Source organism: Liolophura sinensis, chromosome 6, assembly GCF_032854445.1.
Source record: "Liolophura sinensis isolate JHLJ2023 chromosome 6, CUHK_Ljap_v2, whole genome shotgun sequence".
In the NCBI taxonomy this organism is placed as follows: Eukaryota; Metazoa; Mollusca; class Polyplacophora; order Chitonida; family Chitonidae; genus Liolophura; species Liolophura sinensis.
The window spans coordinates 64,489,474-64,508,037 of record NC_088300.1 but is presented as its reverse complement, the minus strand read 5'-3'; the positions used below and the strand labels follow the sequence as shown (position 1 = coordinate 64,508,037).

At 37.3% G+C, this 18,564-nt stretch overlaps 1 protein-coding gene across 1 annotated transcript; it reads left to right on the top strand.

The window, feature by feature from the left end:
• The first annotated feature begins 1,227 nt into the window (after window positions 1-1,227).
• Window positions 1,228-18,285, top strand: LOC135467106 (cdc42 homolog). Its single transcript, XM_064744867.1, has 3 exons — window positions 1,228-1,860; window positions 8,437-8,495; window positions 15,106-18,285. The coding sequence occupies exons 1-3, from the start codon at window positions 1,635-1,637 to the stop codon at window positions 15,610-15,612; spliced, it is 792 nt and encodes a 263-aa protein (XP_064600937.1). The 5' UTR covers window positions 1,228-1,634; the 3' UTR covers window positions 15,613-18,285.
• Window positions 18,286-18,564: the final 279 nt, after the last annotated feature.

Sequence of the window (18,564 nt, the reverse complement as noted above, 5' to 3'; positions counted from 1 at the left end):
TCCAAAAACTGTGTAAACAATTTTAGAAAAAAATATATTACAATTACCAGAAACTTTCCAAATTAGTATGTAAATGATGTATTGGAATAAATGGAAACTATCTCCATACGTTAGAAGACGAGAGAGAAAAAAAAACCCAGTGAAACAAGGGACATAACTCTTACACCCATCCTGGTGTGAGTGACCTGTGCTTACGTTGTAACCTGCTCTGGTTGAAAATTGTCAAACGGTTTTCAAGGGTTCAAGGGATCTGATAAAAGGGTTACAATTTTGAAAATTACAAATTTGGTACAACAATATTTATGCTCAGGATTCTGACTGCAAGATTGATCACAGCATTGGGTTACCTGTTCAAGGGCGTGAGTTCGAAACTTAAGTCATGTCTAACTGGATAAAGAAAAAACAAACCAGCAGGATTCTCTCTTGCATGAATTATGTTGTAGGTATCTTCGCTGAATCGCTTGCTTTGAGTTGATGAATCATAGACTCAATAACATATTTACACACACATATGGTTACCATAGTTGAGTGGTAATAGCCAAGACACTATCTTTAACATAACCCATAACTTGGTTTATGGTTTCCTTCACGGTTCATAGTAGGTGTGTTGCCTTTGTGAAGGTTTATCGTAAAAGTGATTCTTTGTTGATTTGATTGGTAAATTATGGTATGTTTTACACTCATCTACATAAAAAAATCTTCATGAACAATATCATATATGTGTTTCTCCGGTAGCATCAGTGAAGTGTATAAGTGTTTCGAACCGGGGTGAAGAAGTCCACACCGCTGGGCGGTGCCTTTGAAGTTTTGTTTACCTGTCCACGTCCTACAAGTTACCTGTTGTACCAAATAACAACAATTCATACCTTTAGGCTATGACCCCAGGCTGTGTGAACATTGGGGAGTGTCCTTTGTTGGTCAAATGCGCAAATGCTGAAGTCTTGTTTGCTTGGATATGAAATATATAAACATTATGTAACGGGCCAATAATTCAAACGGGCCAGTAATTCAAACAGCTCAATTGTCTCCACATTGCAAATCTTTTTGAAGGGCCGGTGTATCCTAAACTTGAGTTTAGAACTCACTAAACTCTGGACCAATGAGTCACGAGCATGTGATGTCAGCTGTACAAGCTGACCAATCGGGTGACAGCTGACTGTCGGGGCTAAGCCGTGTTCAGCTGGCAATGCCATTGATTACACAGTGAACGACCAGCTCGAGTTCAGTACAGGTGTCTGAAGTGGTCACCCAGAAACCTCTGCTCATTACCCTCCCAACACCGTGTTAAGGTGCCCCTCCCGAGAAGCTGTGACATGTAGGCTGGGGCATACTTTAGATCTGAGGAAAAGGGAACACGTTACCGGAGAGTTTAAACGTGTCATATAAGAGCCTTACTTTGTGTTGTGGAACTTACCTGAGGGACTTGTCAGGGTGAGCCGTATATACAGGTGGGCTAAACTGACACGGGCCGCCTTAGCTGGAGTCTCGGCGCACACCGACGACAAACTTATACACACACACCCAGCCAGTGTGAAGTGACCAAGTTGACCGCAGTTAAAAGTGCTATACATAATTTAAACTGTTAGTGTTTTGTTTGCCTGTGATAGCGTGCGTGTGTGTTTACTGACTGTTTGATGGGTAAAGATTGGACCATGCCTTTACAAAATCTGGACACGACAGCGGGTCTACTGGGTTTGGATTCGGACTACAGCGACAAGTCGTCCCTACCCCCGGCCAAGGCCCGTGTGAAATGTGTCCTCATCGGAGACGGCGCAGTGGGCAAGACCAGTTTAGTGGTCAGTTACACAACCAACGGTTATCCCACGGAATATGTACCCACGGCTTTTGATAACTATTCAGGTAATACTGCTTTAACATAACGTTTTAATGAGAAAATAAATTCAGACAATTTGTGTATATTTTCATAATTTTCCTGACTTTTTTAGTCCAAGAGGTGAGGTGAGGTGAGTGTGGAAATTAATCATATCAATTCTGTTGAGCTTTTGTTAAATATTCTGAAATCAGTGACAAGTTGTATATATAGATATAAAGATATTTTCATCATATCCCTGGCATTAAGCCCTAAAGGTGTGGAGGTGTGGAAAGTAAACATGTATAGATTTTGATAGATCTTTTAGGTAAATATTCTGAAACTAGTAATCTGTTTTAAGCCGTTAAATATGTACTTTTATTCATATCCAATCCATGCTGAAGTTAATCACTAATATGTTGGTTACTTAATGCAGTGTAGAATGACAGTGAATCCGGTTTTCTTCTTCCTATCAAAAGCTTTATATAAATATATATGGGGTATTTTACTGTATTATTAGGTTGATATCAACTAATTTGTTACTGGTTCATTACAGTGTTGCAATAATGTAGCCTACTCTTGTTGAAACTGATATGTCCTAACTGATCAAAAGGGATTGAACAACTTAAACATATTACAGTTTATTTCTTTTGCAACCAGAACAAACATAAAGATTTATTTATTTATTTATTTGATTGGTGTTTTACACGTTACTCAAGAATATCAAACATAAAGATACATATTAATGGACAAACCCACTGATCCAACCACAATATATTAGTGCCTTACACAATTTCTTTACTTATCCAAACCAATCCCACCCCCACCTTCCCACATGTCATCTTGAAAGACTATATTTGAATGCAGGGCCGGGTGAGACACTAAGAGATTTGCAACCGTAAGAGGGAATATTTTTATCTGTAGAACTATAAATGTTGGGTGTGTTTGTTGGTATAAATGGCCGCTGGCATTGTATACAGCACAAATTAAACTGCTCAGCTGACAGTCATATTATAGCAGTTTGACAGACTACAGGCTATGTGTGAAACTCCACACCGCTCCATTATCCAGCAGTCAAGCAATTACAGAAAACACCCCACAAGTTGTCCTGCTGGTTTTCATTCAGTCATCACTCTGATAACTAACACCTTTTTTCCTCACTGAGCCCATTGATGATGGACTGTGAGTGCTGACATGTTTACAGCTTGGGCTGTTGGCTTGGAGTTGCCAGTTGACCAATGACCATCAAAAAGTAAACAAGATCCTTTTGTTCTGACATTTTTTGTTTGTTTTTGCACAGATTCTGCAAACTGAGAATGTACACAAAATAAGAAAAGAGTGCAATAACCTGTGTTTATAAACTGACCATGCCCCTTGGTCCTAAGATGAATATGTGACTACACCCTATAACTGACCACTGGTCACTCTGTGGAGTTGACCACTGGTCACAGCTGTGTGACCCCGTATCTGACAGCTGACACCTGAATCCATATACCCATTAAGCTATACCACTGATCTGTCATTATGTAATGAATTGGCTTTTGTCTGAAAATATCCACACTCCTCTCTGAAGTATGCCATATAATTATCAAAATCAAATATTGCATATTAATAAATGGAAATGTATATTTTTGACAACCATTTTAATTTTAAGAGCATTGTTACCATTAATACCACTTTGCTAATCAAATATATATTTATTTCAACACTGTAGCAGCGCATGTCTGGTCAAGTGCATACCTGTGTTATGAATATTTAATATGGCACACCTCAGTGTGGCAATATGACCCAGGTGTTTTATGTGCCTCTTACTTCTTGTGATTTATGGTCATTATTGCCGGTTAAGTGCTAAATCTGAACATAGTAAAATCATAAATTTTTCATGAAGAACCACACAAACCACTTAATCATTGTTGACTTATAAGTGTGATCGTTTAAGTCATCGCTGTGCACACAGCCAAAACATCAGTGGAAAAAATAGGGCTGTTCATTGAGAGAGGTTTAGGCTACATTTACTGTCAAAAACAGCACATTAAAATTGCCAAAAATTTATCAGCAAGTTTAATTGTTAATTGAATGTCAAGTAAAACTTTTACATTTAAAATAACCATTTTTAATTCTTAAAAAAGTATTTAATGGCTGTTATAACAATTTTTTTAAAAAGATCTAAGCTGTTGTACTTATATAGTGTATAGTGTATAAATTAAAGAAAAAATAAAGTTTTTATATAAATATTATGTTTTAAAATTGTTTTCCCATATTCTTGTTTCTTATTTTTTCATTTGACAACTTAGCTCTCTCTAACTGGATAACATAAATCACAATAATTCAGAAGTATGCATTTAGACCAGTTCCTGAATTCACTATCACTGAAATACATTTGACATACATGTTGCTATAAGTTTTTAAAAAATTTAGAGTATTATTTTCTTTTTTACATGTGAACAGTAACATCTGTTGCATGTTGTTCTTCACTATTGGATGAAGCTTTTGACATTTTTTTTTATTGCATTCACTGCATTTGACTGTTAACAACTAAAAGGTTTGTATTTTTTTTTTTTTTTTTAGAAAATTATTTTGTACTTGCTTGCTCTGATTTCCGCAAGTGTTTTTAAAGTTGCATTTTACTGACTTTTGATTTTGGGAGTGAATCCACTCTGATGGACTGTAATAGGTATTCAAAGCCACGAAAAGTGAGGTCTTAAGTAGTTTGACAGAGCTTGACTACTTGTTACAAGCTTGCATTACACTGGAGTTTATAGACTCCTATATAACTTACAGGTTTGCCCGAGAGCATACAAGCTACAGGCCATGTTATGTGTGTGGCCAGTGTAAATCCTCCCAAAGCTGTTGCATTGTTAAGGAACGCTCCAGATCCCAGGGCTTGATTTCCAGGGATTCTGTAGATAAATCAATTTAGCTTGGCCAGGACTTGGGAGTTCTGGTCCAACAGTTGCTTGATCGATCAGGGGTTGTGAGAAGAATGCTCCCCCAACTCCATAGTAATGTGGTAGGATATTTAGTCAGACCCCCAGGATGTAACCAACAATCTTCTTGCAAGTCTTGGGATGAAGCTCTGGGATTATTGACCCTGCCTTTGTAGGAAGATAAAACTTTGAAAGTTTGTATATCTTTCTGAAAAGTTGGCCCGAGGATAACGCCTGTACTGCTGGCATTGTTTTCATTATCGTAGCTGATGTGCAACACACCTTAAAGCCTCATTCATGGCACCAAATTCAAGTATGCATTAGTGGAAATTTTGAAACAAAATTCATAAGAGTAAACTTTATTGTTCACATGGGGAAACAGTTAAACCTCAAATAAATTATGAAATTATTGGTCCAGATAAAATGACATTCCTGATATGCCAAAACATGCAATGTGTCTTTGGTTGAATTAGTTTAGTATTTTAAAGTACGTGAAATGTTGCACTTTTTATATCCAGATTAAATTACTGGTTGACAAGAAAAAAAAAAAACTTCTTTTTTTCTGAAGGCCAGTGTTAATAGTTTAGTCATTTATCCACTGTATATATGATATTATCATCTATACATGCACATTTTTCATTACCTTAGGATAATGTGACTTTTTATAGGATCAGTGTAAACTGATCACTAATTCTGTCCCAAGGTGTAACCACTCTGTTAAAACTTGACTTGACAGGTAGGAGGTGATTAGTTACCTGTTGTACATTTCCTAAGGGCGTGGAGCAGATAAATTCTGGTGTCCTGTTGACGTAGGGCAGGTTTACCTGCACCTTACTTATCAAGGCCAGGTGTTATTAACTCTGCGGCGCTTATGAACTACCTTAGCTGATCTCCATGCACTAAATGTAAGCAGTACCTGTGTTCCCCAGTCATTCTAGTTATAAGACCTGGAGATAACTGAGGGTAGCTGTTAGAATATTACATCCACCGAAATGTTTCATCTGCTAAACTTACTAAAAAAAACAGCATACCTTGAAAAAGTAGATTGACATAATGCAAAGTTGTAAGTAACACTTAGAACTATTTCCTTTCCCAACATTTTATGTGGAACTACCAGTAATAAATCAAAATAGAACACCCACCAAAACATTATTACCCCTTGGACTATACCTGTAATAAACCTGTAATATAACATCCACTCAAACATTATATTTATGGACTTATATATGAAATATCAGTTTTCAATGCAATTTATGCTCGTTTTTGATTTGATTTTGGGAACAAAATTACGTGGGTTGGATTGGATGGTTTCAGGGCTTCACACAGAGTATAATTTTATTAGTGAACACAGAATAATGCCTTTAGAATATGCTTGAATAAACACCTAGCAAACATGCGAAAAGGTTGAAGAATTACAGTGGCAGATTAGAATACAACACCAACACAAGTGTTCTGCCTGGAACTACCTGTTCTAGTACTAGATGAAACGGCAACAACCCAGACACTATGTTAGCATGGCTGGAAAACTGCCAAGATGGCGTAAAGCTATGCTGATAATCATTCATTCATTCATTATACTGGATTAGCAATACCTGTACTGGATTAGCAATACCTGTACTAGATGAGCAATAACAGTACTGGATTAGCAATACCTGTACTAGATGAGCAATACCGGTGCTGGATTAGCAATACCTGTACTAGATGAGCAATACCTGTACTAGATTAGTAACATGAACAAAACATCCACCAAAATTATACCAATACTTGCAGTATTTATTCTAGATTAGTGTGTGCAACCCAAGCAGTTTATAATTATTGCCTAAACATTATATCGTTTCTAGAAGTAACCCATGAGAAACTAACCTTACTTGACTGTACCTTCTAGACCTTACTGCTAAATGTGCCTACTGATAAGCATACCTCTGCTGCAGGGGGGCCCCCCCTTATAAAAAAAAAACACAATTAACTTCCTACGAAGATTGTATTAAGTTAAGGGGTTTGGTTTAGTGGTGTAAGATTACCCCATTCATAAACTGAACGCAATGACACTTAGGCGGATTCGCACACAGGTGTACCTATGCTTCACCTAGGCTGACCCCAAATACAGGTAAAAACCTGGGTGCAGACTTGAAGCTTTATTTGTGTCGGTCGACGTATATTAAAGGTAAGCTGAGAAAACCAGTCTAATGAATGGCCCACTGTGTCATCGTCTATATAGGCATGAGACTTAATGGAGGGGCATGAGAAAGGTTCGTCTCATTCAACTGTCTGTTTATTCGGGTGATATGCGGAGCTATGGGCTGACCCACAGCCCTCAGCTACTTCAGCTCGCCTGTATTATATACCCTCTATAGAGTTTTAAGTAGATCTGGAATAAGTACACAAACCTGGTGAGCAGGTATATACGTCAGACCTGTTCATCGGCCCCATAGACAGACTGGCTTTAAACCATGAGCATCCTGTATTATATAGTCTCTAAAAACATGCTAACCATTTATAATGTTAATGTTACATCCTGAAACGTATCTAGTAATATCTGGATTGAGAAGCGTAAAGATACAGCACTAAACTTTTTTTTCTTGTATCCTGAAATGATTTTAATTATGGATAACTTTATGAATACAGTAAGTTTTTTTCTCTTACATACACATCAGACTGAAAGTTACAGACCTCTATTAAAGGTGTCACATGGAATGTAGGGAAAGTCAACTTTTATCCATCTGTGTTTCTATTTATATACTTCATTTGACATGTTAGAATGCTCTTTTTGGAAAGCAGGTTAAATCTAGGTTTAACTGTTCAACTAATTTAAAGATGTAAAGTGTCCGGCAAGAGAATCAGTCTCATGTTTGCTTCTTTTGTTTGTACAGCAGTTGTTGCTGACCTCTTTTATTTTTGTAACCGATGAAAGTTGGTTCTTACACAGGTGTTTCATTTATTGGCTCCAGCTGACTGAACACATGAGCATTTCGCACTTTGGTGCAACAATGTTTAAATCAAAGTCAGAAATTGTATTTGCAGTTTAAGTAATGAACTTGTAGTTCTGCGAGCAGTTCAGTGTTTGGTGTAACAGTCACATGTTTGGTGTAACAGTTACTTGTTTGGTGTAATGGTCACATGTTTGGTGTAATGGTCACTTGTTTGGTGTAACAGTCACATGTTTGGTGTAACGGTCACTTGTTTGGTGTAATGGTCACTTGTTTGGTGCCATATCTGTATTAAGTAGACTTAACACTTTTTTCTTTGCAAAAGTTGAAAAAAAAAAGTTTTGTAATGCAACCTTTAATTAGATGCCAGGTCTTTAGCAACCTGCAGATGGTCGTGGGTTTCCCCCAGGCTATGCCTGGTTTCCACTCACCATAATGCTGGCCGCCGTCGTATAAGTGAAATGTTCTTGAGTATGGCGTAAAACACCAATCAAATAAATAAATAAATAAATTAGATGCCACAAAGGAACATACAGTATTGTTCCTTTGTGATATAAATGTAACTTTATTGATACAATGGTTGTTGTTGAAACTTTAGAAGAACAGTAGCATTAGCATATTGATTTATTTATTTGATTGGTGTACTCAAGAATGTGTCACTTATAAGATGGTGCTCATCATTATGGTGGGACGAAACTGGGCCAACTGGGGAAGAGATATACATATAAAGCATATGTCTATATTTATATTTTTCATTTTCCGTTGTTTTCAGTGGTGGTTACAGTAGACAATCAACCTGTCCGTCTTCAGCTTTGTGATACAGCTGGTCAGGTAGGTTTATACTTTACTGAATCTTTGATCTTCTGTCCGTGATTTAGGTGGTCAGTTATCTAGATGGTCAGTAAAGTTGTTAGTCCACTAGGAGCTATGCAGTGATGATTACGAGGTGAAAATTTGAATGATTCTATTTTGGTGGGTTATACAATGGTAAAAGATGCCAGCCAACCAAACAAAACAGTGGCTTGGGAATTTTCCTCTGATTGGCTGATTCCAGACTTTTCAGTTTAAAACCTGAAAAACCAAAGACAGCAGCTTTGTTAATGTAATTTGGAGGTAGGGTAAGGTATTTTCAGACTTTCTTGAGAAATTTCAGACTTTTTCCTGACCATCAATTCCAATGCGCGACAGTTAAATGACAATGTGTTATCAAAGTTTAAAAATTATGGCAATACAAGAGACATAAAGGGCAGTTTACACGCCCTTGCCAGTGGTGATTGATGTTTTGTTTATCGAATTAATTTTGAAGTCTGTCAGTCAATGTTTGCGTAAATTCTCTGTTGTTATCAAAGCCTGCTGATTGGAGTGCAGAGGCGCAACCTCGTTACATCTGAGCAGTTTTAAATCATACCCCTGGAAAAAAAAAAGTGTAAACTGAATTAGTTCGTGCAGGGTGTATGCGTTGCCAGGATGCAATGCGGCAAAAGTGTATTGATCGGTGAGAAGTTTTGTATTCAGACTGAACACTGTATTGACACAGGGGTGTATGAATTCATACCTGAGAGCTGGCGGGCTTGCGCTAAATGTAGGTCTATATGATTTATATAAAGTTGCGTTATCAGCGGTGTGTCATATAAGTTTGACATAACCAGGTGAAGATGACTCAGTAACTGTGTGTTAGACTGCTGTGTGTAGCCCATAGCCCTTTTGTGATAGGAATGATGATCTGGTCCTAATATAGCTATGCTAAAGCTACACTGCCAGCCTTCTCTGTACACAGCTGGGTAATATTGCATAAAGCCAAATAACAAAAAAAAAAGTCAATATTATAACATGGTTTCCTGTCTAAACTTCAAATCTGATTTGTTGAGCAGTTTGCAAAGGAAATAAAATCTTGCCTATTCTGCATCGCACAGTTTCAACTGCATGCATGCAACCTAAATTTTTACAACATTTTTCTTCCGCAATATTATTTTGCTTTTTATTTTCAAATAATTCTGGAAGTTTTTATGTGGTTCGTAATGCTGTTCCGGTTGTTTTTCCCACATGTGCACACACATCTTTGGCTGTCAAGCCATGCCCTGACAATCTTTACTTTCTGGGAAGTCATTGCAAGGTTTCGCTCCCATAATGCATACAAACAGGCCTGCCATCAATCACGGGACATCTAATAAATTTTTGATTTGTTTTCCGTGGATGTCTGTAATAATTAGCGGTGTTGCAGTGTGGCTGTGAAGCGGGTGCTGGCCTCATGGAAGGGGCTGTACCCACGTCATTCCACCAGCATTCCCTCACTCGCCAGGCCAAGCGTTCTGTTGTCCCTAAATGGCCGCTAGAGGAAGCTGGTGTTTGTTCAACCGACGAGACTTTGAAGTTGTCAGACATGGCCTATTGAGTTACTATGTTTGTATTCACCTTGTTGGTGATCGCGGTTTCCTGGTGGAGGGTGGAAATCAATGCCAGCGTAGACTTAACAGCAAACAGCTCAGCCAAACAGTCTTAAGTTTTTTTTTGCTTGGAACTTTAGTCAGTTAGTTCAGTGAGTCTGTAAGCTCCTGTACAGATAGATGTTCTTAAGACATTTAGCAAAGATCCGTTGGACACAACAGATTTTCGGCAGTTGATTTGAAATTGTAGTCAGTCAATTCAATGAGTCAGTGAGCTCCTGTGCAAACAGATACCTTCTCAAGATAGTTACCTGTAGCAAAGATCTGTTGGACTGAAACCAGACTTTTGGCAGTTGATTTGAATCTGATAACTTTATCGTTCAAACTTCTTATGAAATGAGAGATTAAACTAACGACAGATTTAATAATGCTGCTATCCATTTCTAGACTAGATTCTGTAGACTTATGGGTGGTCTTTAATTCTTTTTTTTTTTTTTCTTGGGGATGACATTGTCAATGATCTTCCTGAGAACCGTAAGCAGCAGTAAAATATATTTATCTATCAGTTTAATTTAATATAAATGATATGTATTTTGATGTGTTGGCGTTAAAGGTAAGGGTATTTCTTTGTTCATGACAAGACAGTATCTGATGTGCTTGTTTAATTATAACTTATCTTGTGTGAGGTTTACATTATACTTTAACAAACTGTCAAAACCACCGAATTGTCATTAAAGTATAAATTTATGCAGGTAAAATTAGGGTACTCAAATAGAAGTGACAGTGACATCATCTATGACAGTCTGGTTAGGATATATGTATTTCCTTTTTAGTGGATTTCTTGCTCTAAATTATGACTCATTCGTAGCTTTTTTTTTTTTTTTTTGATAACTGTCAATGGAACATGTTTCTTTGCTGACAGGAAATAAGAGATGTTGTAATCTCAAGACATCTGACACAGTTTTTTTTTGTTAAGTTAACCTGCTCAGGTCAGATTGATCTGTAAACTGTGACATTAAACTTGACTTTATATGTAATTAAAATGCATGCCTGTCTTAAGGTCATAAGTTCTGTTTAGTGACAGAAATGCTAAATCTAATATGACAAAATAAACAGAAATGAGTAACTCACATTATTAACAAGGAAAACTTACAAATAAGTCAGTGATAAAAAGAATTAAAAATAACATTAGTATCAGTATATAAACAGTTGAAATTAAATGTCACTTATGAAATCCTTGAAGGTATACCACAGGTGAGGTTTGTTCAAAAATGTATTGAAGCTAACAATTGAAAGTATACCTTGTCTACAAATCGGAAATATAAAGAAACGTTTGTTTTGAAACAGGGAAAGACTGAATATTTATGGAATGACGTCAATGTTCCTGGTGGTAAATTTACCACATGACGGTCATGTGCGTGAGGTTTTTGTTAATGGGGTGTCATAAATTTTTTGAACTGGCTTCCTCATTGTGTGGTTATATTAGCATTTATACATGTTCGCTTTTTTCGCCAAGTCTACATCATTATATGCATATGAGTTTATATACCAGAGGGATGATGCACATTTTCTTATTTTTATGTTAGTGACATATCATATTGGATGGATGATTCATAGGCTATAAATGATCAGGATGCATGTTGTTCACGTGAACGACAAGCCGTGTGCGTGCATGAACAATTGCACATTTTGCTTGCCATGTTATAAAACAAAAACTTGTTTAATTGAAGCTTAATGCCTGATTACCTAAATAGGTTATTCCTAAAATTTATTGCATATTTAAGTGGGCAAATTATCAGGCATGTCAACACCATGTACCTTAAAAGACCTAAAATTTTGCCCACAAAAGTGCATTTTTGGAGGCAAACAAATGTCACAAATTTTTGGTGCTGAAACAATTCTCCAGGAGAATATAATCCCATGTTCCAAGCAAACCTCAAAACACCATTCTAAACTCTCAGAATCAGGAAAAATGGGCAAGTTAGTCATGGACGAAATTCGTGGTCATTTAGGGTGTATTCATGTATGAATAATATTAATTTGAAGATAAATGTACATTAGATATATGGATCAGACAGCTTGCTTTCATTGCATTGTTTCAGAGAAAATTTATCTATATGACAGTCAGAAATTCACCAAGATACAGTTAAAAAAAAATGTGTCCTTTCCAAATTATGGCTACATATCAGTTGCGTAGATTCAAGTTAATGTATGTATGGTATTGCAGAATTGAATTTTAGTGATCGCTTGCAATGTAAAACTGAAAAAAAAAATTCATGTCAAGGTTTAATATCTATTTTGGGTGATTTTCTTTACAATTATTTTAAGAATTGAGGTCATCTTTTTTTAAGCAGTAAGCATCATTTACAACATTCTAACAAATTTTGTAGACAAACAGTGACAGAACTCTTTCATCCTAAGTGATATGTATTTTTTTTTTTAAATTAAACTCTGCAAACAACTTGCAAAACAACAACCGTATTATGAAGCAGTTTCACAGTTTAACGATAGACTTTATTTATGGGTCTACTTAAAAACTATCCTGAAGCTCAACATTATTCAATTGTTTTTGGGTGCAAATTGCTTTTGTTTTTTGTTTTGTGTGTGTGTGTTTTAGATGTTCTACATTTTGGATAGCTAGTATAAATTACATCTGACTAATCTTGCTTTTTTATAAGATCACATTGGCATACATGTACAAATATGTGTTAGATATATTTTATTCCATATACATCAAGTTTTTGCAGATTTGACAAAATTATACTTGACGTATTCGAGATCTGCCAAAAGGGATAAGCAACTTCTTAAGTCTGTATTCACATCATGTTACAGATATTTCCGTCTGTTTTGTCATAACAGATGTGTGAATTTTTACGAACAAAGCCATTTACAGGTAGTGAAAGTGTGGTACATGAACTTGAAAAGAGGGTTGGGTCAAGCTTGTTCAGAGCGTTGAATAGGCAGGTGATAAGGACTAGAAATGGCTGACTGAATATGAACATGACAAGATTCTTGGAGATAAAACTTAATGTGGCATGTCAGAATCCCATTTAGGCAAGTCACGGATTTGGCATTAACTTTGTCGCTGTCTGTGATCATGGTGAATGCATCTTGATAAGGCTCCAGTTGGAACTGTTTTGTGTTGGAGATAGAAATCAGCACAGTACAGAAATGGAGAAATCATGGCTTAATGGATAAATATTGTTAAGAGTACTGTTAATAGTTCCCATTGAAAGTTTGTGTTAGAAAATAAGTGGATAGAGCTGGTGATGTCACCAGGTGGCCTGGGCATAAATATCAACATGACTGAGAAGTAGCCTGGGTGATGACAATTTAGACACACCACATTCTTGAAGCAGCACAAAATACCAATGAAATAAATAAACTCTTCAGTTTCTTAGCTTTGCCTCAGGTTTATTGGTCTTCAAGATACACTTTAAGCTCATTCAAATTTATGACAGTGATGAGTAGACATCAGATTTTTTTGGTAACACTACTGTCTGAGGCATTTAAGAACGTTTAAGAATAGTTACGAAAAACTCCTAAATTAGAATCACTATTTATGCCTCTCTGGCCATACGTGGGAAGGTCTGACAGCAACCTGCGGATGGTTGTGGGTTTCCCCCGGGCTCTGCCTGGTTTCCACCCACCCATAATGCTGGCAGCCATCGTATAAGTGAAATATTCTTGAGTACGGCGTAACACCAATCAAATAAATAAATAAATCACTGTTCATGACAGTGTCAGATGAAAGGCTGTAAGTTGAACTGGGCTTGATGTTATATTCATCAGAGGTATAAACATGGTCTAATCTTTTGTCCCCTTACATTCACGATTTGCCATCGAGTTTTTTAAGTTGAGACTAACAGAGGCTAGATTGTGCATAGAAATCCACAGTTTTCCCTATGAGTTCTGTGTAATCCTGACTCACCTGGCCATGGGCCAGTATTGTCCCCACTCTGTGAGGACCTGATCCCCCACTCCCCACTGTCGGCTCTAGCAGGTGGGTCTCAGGGACTCCCTGTATTAGACACCTGGTAAAGCAGCATTCACCTCACATAAGCAAACCCACAAACAAATGACAAGAGAATAATAGACCCGTGATAATGGCATTAAAGTAATTGATGGCAGCACGCTCAGAAACTCTTACTGTTCTGTATAAACAGAATTTTGGAGAAATTCTTTAGACCTATGACATTTTTTCGTTGTACACATTTGTAAAAGCAAGATTATGCCTGAGTGCGCAGAGGTAGTATTCATTTTGTCTCTCAAGTGGAGACTCTCAAAAAAGGATATGCAGTTTACTCCACAGAATTGCTCACTTTAGATGTTACAGAACTTCAATGGTTTTGGAATGTTTTGGTTTTTTTTGCCCAACTTACTGCCCCAGACAATATGTGACATCACAACTTAAAACTTTTGATACACTTACAAAGGATTAGACAGATAAACAGCAGTACATTATCTTATTGCAAACAGTAAATAGTGGTAAATATAGGGATTAACCAAAGAGATCTTGAGAAGTGTGTTGTTCAGGCCTACTGTGAAGTTGAAAGTGGGGATTATCTGTGGAAATAGTTGTCGATAAACAGACAACTTGATGTGAAAGACCAAGCCATGGTACTTCACCAAAGTTAGACGAAAAACTTTTTATAATTATCTGGCACATATCTCCTTGTTTGCATCTCCACTACACTTCAAAGTTTATAACTGTCAGACAAAACAAAAGACTTTTGTTTGCACTGTACCATACTTGAAACTTTTGTGGTGGGATTTTACATTAGTGGTTCTTAAAAACATTCCCAAAAACTGAAAGGAATCAAGCAGATTCTGTGTTTTAGTAAAGTTATTTTCTCAAGTACCTGGTGAAGGTCACAGGTTTACTTCTGTTTCTTCTGGTGCTCCGGTTTCTTCTGCCAATAAAACTTGACTGCTGTCCTCTAGGTGAATTATTCTTAAGCACAGAATCAAAACACCAATCAAATAAATAACTGATTGAAGAGTGAAAGATCCAGGTATAGGATGTTCTCTAATAAAATTTTTTTTTGTCTTTACAGGATGACTTTGATTCTTTGCGACCCTTGTGTTATCCCAGTACCGATGTCTTCCTGCTGTGCTTTAGTGTTGTATCGCCCACATCCTTCCATAACATCCTTGACAAGTGGGTGCCTGAAGTGCGACACCATTGCCCTAAGGTACCCATCATTCTGGTGGGCACTCAGTGTGACCTGAGAAATGACGTCAAAATAATCATTGACTTGGCCAAATACACAGAGCAGCCTGTGACAGAGCATCAAGCCAAAGACATGGCAGAGCAGATCGGAGCCATGACCTATATCGAATGCTCCGCACTTACCCAAAAGAACCTTAAAGAGGTGTTTGACTCCGCAATCATCACTTCTCTGAGACTTTCTCGACCAGTTAAACGAAGGAAAAGCAGCAAAAGATCGAAAAATAAGCCACAGTATGAGCCAAGCCGAACATCGCTTACCCAGTCTGGAATCTCACAAGTAAGCGCGGCCAAGCAGAAAGGTTGGAAGAGGTTCTGTTGCCTAGTTCCCTGATGATGTCCATGGCATCTTGTGAATTCTTCCGGAGTTTTTGTGCAAAAAAAAGTAGTTTGTATAAGTATAGTGGCATATAGTACTGAAGAGAGTAAGAAAACTGGTCATACCTGGCAATCAGATACGTTTGACATTGATCATGATGCCAAGGTCATTGTTCAAACAGTCATGTGGCTTACTGCTTTCTCGTTGCCATGGTGATATGTGATTGTGGGAACTCCAAGTGAGTTGTCATCAGTGGCTTTTGATTGAAAAAGTCACTCTAAAAAAACTTGCTCAAATAACAGAGATGACCAGACAGTTTCAATGATTTTTTTCTCAAAAATCTACATGAAGGATCTTAGCTGACGTGTCTTCCATTCCAAATGGACACTGCTGATTTGTAAAACATCTTAACAGAATATCATGTTCAATTCCAAATGAAACCCCAATAGAAATTTGTTCCATATTTTTTCTAGGACATTTTATGTGGTGTGGTGTTGTATAGAATAGTGGTAGAGTGATTTTAACAACATTTGCAAAGTGCTTGAAAGAACAACCAGCGAGAGAGAAGCTATTTTATTTAATATTATTCGGTTTGTGTGCATGTTGTAGCTGGGTCTTGTCCTGAGTTAGTTAGCAGCATGGAGGGACATTGCTTTGGTTGACTTTTATACCTGTGTGTAGAACCTGCTCTATCCCTCCAAGGTTACCTGTTTTAGAGCCTTCTCTGCTAGTCTCAAATTGTTGCTGCCGCTCTCAAGCCTAGCCTAGCTTCACACACAGTTGTACAGCTGCACATGTGTATGTTAATTGCCCCCAAGGCCACTGCACTCAAATTCTAATCTGCCCACTTCTTACTTTTAGCGATGCTCATAGAGCGCTGCATGCCTTCTGACCTCCTCCTGGTTAGTTGTTTTTTCAGAAAATGTGATTTTTAAGGTCAAATATCAGATTGTGAAATTAGTAGAACTGTGTCCATGATCTGTTTCAATTCTGATTGTGATCATGTTATGTATTAAAGCATTAAACATGTTGTGAATATAATGCCCTGTTCTTTCAGATTTCGAGATGTATAAATGGTGAAGTAGTAGTGTGTGTTTGTTTTTAAGTGATAAACTATAGAATGCAAGAAGATCTCAATGTCAGAGAGATTGTTAAGCCTTAGATAAGTATTTTTATGACAGTACAACTTCATTAAGGTAAGTTTTAAGAGTGATTTCCACCTTCACAGTTTCTTTATTATTCCGTGCCAACACCCGATGGGATAGCAGGGCTTTTTTCGTTCTTTTTTTATCACCATGATTTTGAAGTCACGCTGTAGAATTTATCTAAAAGACTTTACAGTCAGATGTGGCTAAAGGCCACCATTTGTCCTCTTGTGGCTCAAGACAGGTGTCTGGTATTTTCAGTTCTGTTTGCTTTGTTGAACACAGGCTTGGGACATGAATGTGACATACCTTTGGTGTCAGAAGTGGGATGGGGTAAGCGGAACAAAGGGAGACTCAGGGTGGCACGGGTCCTGCTTGGTGTCTGACCAGAGGCCTTTAATACCTGTAGCCTACTGACCACCAGTCACCGCTAGCACAGAGGTGCTAATTCCATCCATACTCACACAACACTGAAGCTGTCAGATTCTCATGCCCTAACAAAACAGATTGCCAAGCGATCGTGATTGGTGGCTGGTTAGATCCAGTCTAGGCTCTCCTCTCCTCGGGCTTGTGTTTGACTTCCACCGGTGTTTTAGATGTGTTTCTGACATTGTAATATTGCCAGCTGATCTGTCCAAAATTCCTGACCACATGGCCTGTTTCTTGCTAATTTCCTGCTTTTTTCCGATGACGGTACACACAGCCTAATGGTTTCTATACTGATAGTGTGAAGGTGGATATCACCACAAAAGAGCAGATAGTTTTGTATTTTCATACAGATTGATGGTAGTCAAATAAAAATATCATTATGTATAAATATATATTTATATCAATGCAAAATTATGTGAATATTGAGATGTACAGACTATTTTTATTGTAAATTAAAACATATTAAAGAGTTCAACCCCACGTGAAGATCATTATAGGGTTCTTCCTATAAAGGGAGCCCCTGTTCAGCCTTTAGCAATTACATGCGTGTCAGATTTTATCACTCACTTCTTAGTTTTAATGTCTCTTGTTTAAATTAATTGGTTTATTACACACAAGTATTAGTTTTCACAAGCACATATTGACATTTCTCCAGATCAGTACCTTAGCACTTAACTTAAGAACTAACAACTTTGCTGTCTTATATCCAGAACCCTAATATAACCCTCTTATATAAACAAAACCTAGCTTGTTCAGTGCTACAGAATGCCAACATGTCACCATTTTCGTGTACCACCTTTTCGTCTTGTGATGTCTTGCTTTTGTAACACAGTTTTTAAAAACATTGTATTCGTTTCTTTTGTTAAGAACGCTTGTTTCCGTGAAGAGTGTTGACGCGCAATATGCCTTCTGCTGTATAGGATGTATATGTCATCAAAGTGTTTGTGTTTTGTTAGCGTTACCACGTGGTTGTTACGCCGGTGGTTTTTATATGTTTATACATGTCACAATTGTATTCAGAGTTCAAGTCGCTTCACCCAATGGCTATTTGTACCACATTCCACTTTTCTATTGTAATAGAGAAACATTAAAGCTATTGCATCTTTGCCTTGAAAGAAAATTTTTGTTTGTTTTTCCCATATTGTTAATTAAAATTACTCAGTCTGTTTTCGTCCATGACTAAGTTCACTCATTTTGCCAGATTCTGATAGCCGAGTCAGACATGACTGATGCGTACGGGTACTATGTTAGTACAGTACAGCTCGACGGTTAGAGTTGTGTTCATCTTAGAAAGATCTTTGAGGTTTGTTTGGAAGGTAGTGTGATCTAAGTTTCACCACAAAGGTGTTAAATGATGACCTTTGTCTCAAAAATGCACCAACTGGGCAAATTT